We start from the raw sequence: 2885 nt of genomic DNA, 5'->3' as shown, positions 1-2885 counted from the left end.
AAACATTTGATTTCTTATAAAACATCATCTCTTATTTGTGTACATGTATTTATTATATATTTAAGTATTTATAATTTATGTACAGTATTGCTTGACAAAAGCAATTTTGAGATAGCACCATGTAGATACTGCTTAATAAAAAATTACTAATATTGTAAGTAACCATTTACAGAGAAAGTTATTTTCGATAATCAAGCAGATAAAAAATAAAAAAAAGGGGAAGGTAAAAATAGTTTGCTTTTAAAAATTTCACCTTACATTCTAAATATTTTACAAGATATTTTTTTGTCTTCTTGTTGCTGCTCTTCCACAAAATCCTAGCTGGTTCGCGTCATAATTGTTTTCATCAAATAGTACAAAGTATGGCACGCAGTTATACCTGTTTTCATACCCGTCCTTGAGGCTTTAATTTCACTTTTCAATTTATTAAGCGTTTAGGTCGTACACGACGTTAGGAAATAAAAATAATAACGATAATAATCGAACGCGAAAGGTCACTGATATAGAGAGAAGTGGCACTACTAATTACCTGTCTATGAAAGTCGGCCTTCTTCTTCTAGATAGATGCACCCCAAAGGTCACCAAGCCGCCTGAGGAGCCAGTACCGCTGTGATTAGTTTAAAATTATCAATTTCATTATTAAAAACTCGTAAAGGTTTCTTTTTAAAAATTGTAACACGAAACGACGAGCTAGGATTCTCAGAAAGATTTTATAAAAAGTTCCATGGCATTATAATGGCTAAACGCATTTTTTTGCGGTTGAAATTGTGGTTTTCACTACCTAATATTTTCAAAAAGGAAGAGTAAAGAACTATTCACACTGAGCGAGTAAATTTGAAGGTAATAAAAAGCGGTACAGGCTGTATTGATGATTGACTATCGAGCGTCAGTCCGTCTTTCGTTAGACGGCTCGCGCTGCTCTTTTTTTGTTTCACTTCACTTTTGTTCGCCCAGTGTGACGCCTCCCTAAATTTATGTGTAGTTACAGAAAAATAACGCTGATTTTTTTTTTCCAAACGTATTTGTTTTGATGATCTACCTATATTGTAAGAGACTAGTTTCTGAATCTTCTGCTCGTCCTTGCTGGTGCAGAAGAAGACACTTCTGCATCTTGATTGACGTTATCGTTTTTATTGAATTTTCTTCTTCCAGAAGAAAGTTTCGGTTTCGAAGGCGTTGCTGGCTTTTCAGCTTCTGAAGCTACAGGTGATGATTCTTGGGGTTCATGTACTTGAGCTTTTAAATGGTTTTTGTCTGGAAAAAGTAAAAACTATTGTTATAAATCGGTACTTTTTAAAGTTATCCTTGCTGTGTAACTTTTCAAAGTAAAGAAATTATTTGTTCATAAAATTATCATCTTAGTGTTTATAAACATTAACTCGATTATTGCTTGTTGTCTCGATAAGTTTCTGTTAATTTGTTTGTCGGATGGATATTTGAACCTAATAAACAGTCACCAATGGGGAATTTCATTATCATTTATATTTAATGATATAATTGTACTTAAGCTTCCGATTTTTTTTTAAGTGAAACAAAATTCACAAAAAAGTACCAAGAATCAAGCATTTCGTTTGTAAATAGAGGAAGTGAATTTGAGAATTTAAAATTTCTTCACGAAATCTATTGCATGTTTTCTTTTAAGTATACCATTACTTTATTATTACACAGTGGGTGACGATAGTCACTTTTTGATGTACTCTTTGCTGATAACGTGATCTCCCACATTCGACTTTTACTTTGTGAACGCAAATTACTATTCACGGGATGGCCATATCCTACGCATTCACACTATCATCACCACTTTCTCCCGAGAAAGTAAAAAACACTTATTTGCAGTGGAATGATTACATAAATCGAAATTATTATTCTCCAGGCAGTTTGCTTACTTGCTTTTGTTTTCTTAATTACCTCGTCAACTTGGGTAATGAAATAAATCATAGTTATATCAAGTAATAAGATGCTTTAACTAATAACTATTTCTATCCAGGTAATTCATTTTCCTTTTCTTCCTTGAATATTCTTTTACATTTCGTATTTTATTATTTAGTTCAAGAAAAAAAAGCTCTGTAGGTATTAGTCGAATCTGATTACCCCAAAAAGTTATAAATATTCACAAGAGAACATTGAACATTTTTTTAGTATTTAAACAAATTAATTATTGTGCCATGGACGTGTACAAAAAAATCATGTAAATGTTGCCGTTAAGGCAGATACAATATAATTTAAATTACTTTATTATTCGTCCTAGTAGAAAACACCTTAAGAATGTTCGGCTGCCACGCGACCGGTTTGGGTTCGATTACTTCCCGATGTAATAGTTTTTTTTATTTTGGGTTAGATAAAATGAATTGGTGTAATTTCGGTCACATGCGATGCTACTATTTATTAATGCAAGGGTTAATTTTAAACTTAAACCCTGACTATTGTAAAAAGGTCGAGAAATTAATGAAATAACTAATTACAGTTTTTTTCCGTATTTCTTTTAATTATTTAAATATTTTTTGATTTTTTTCAATGAAAGAAACTTAATTACTCAAATAATTTAAGTTTTATTGTAATATTATAGAACGGTATAAAGCTTAGATTACTTCGTTAAATCAAACAGCATATTTCTGAATGAAAGAATTAGTATTTATCAAATTTTTGGTAATTGTTGTTACACTATAGTATGTCTTTATTGGACTATCGGGCCGTTAAAGCAAAAGAAATAACTACAACGGTTAGCCGACCAGTACATTAGTTTTAAACATCGTGAAATATAAATGACATTGATGTAAAATAAATTACATACACAAATATTCCATAATCGAGGAAATTACTGTTACGAAATTTAAATCTGTTGATAAGAAAAACAGTTGGATAATAACTAAAAAGAATTAACACTC

The 2885-nt window shown here is 30.9% G+C and overlaps 1 protein-coding gene across 1 annotated transcript in view; it reads right to left on the bottom strand.

Annotated features, from left to right (window-relative positions):
- Window positions 1-415: 415 nt before the first annotated feature.
- LOC108735010 overlaps window positions 416-2885 on the bottom strand; it is a 25677-nt gene continuing 23207 nt past the window's right edge. Inside the window, exon 4 of the mRNA XM_018466793.1 lies at window positions 416-1254. Within this exon, the coding sequence (XP_018322295.1) occupies window positions 1055-1254 (200 nt within the window). The 3' untranslated portion in view covers window positions 416-1054. The remainder of the gene's footprint in view (window positions 1255-2885) is intronic.

The sequence above is a fragment of the Agrilus planipennis genome, unplaced genomic scaffold (assembly GCF_000699045.2).
Source record: "Agrilus planipennis isolate EAB-ADULT unplaced genomic scaffold, Apla_2.0 scaffold124, whole genome shotgun sequence".
Lineage (NCBI taxonomy): Eukaryota > Metazoa > Arthropoda > Insecta > Coleoptera > Buprestidae > Agrilus > Agrilus planipennis.
This window is presented reverse-complemented; position numbering and strand designations above follow the sequence as displayed.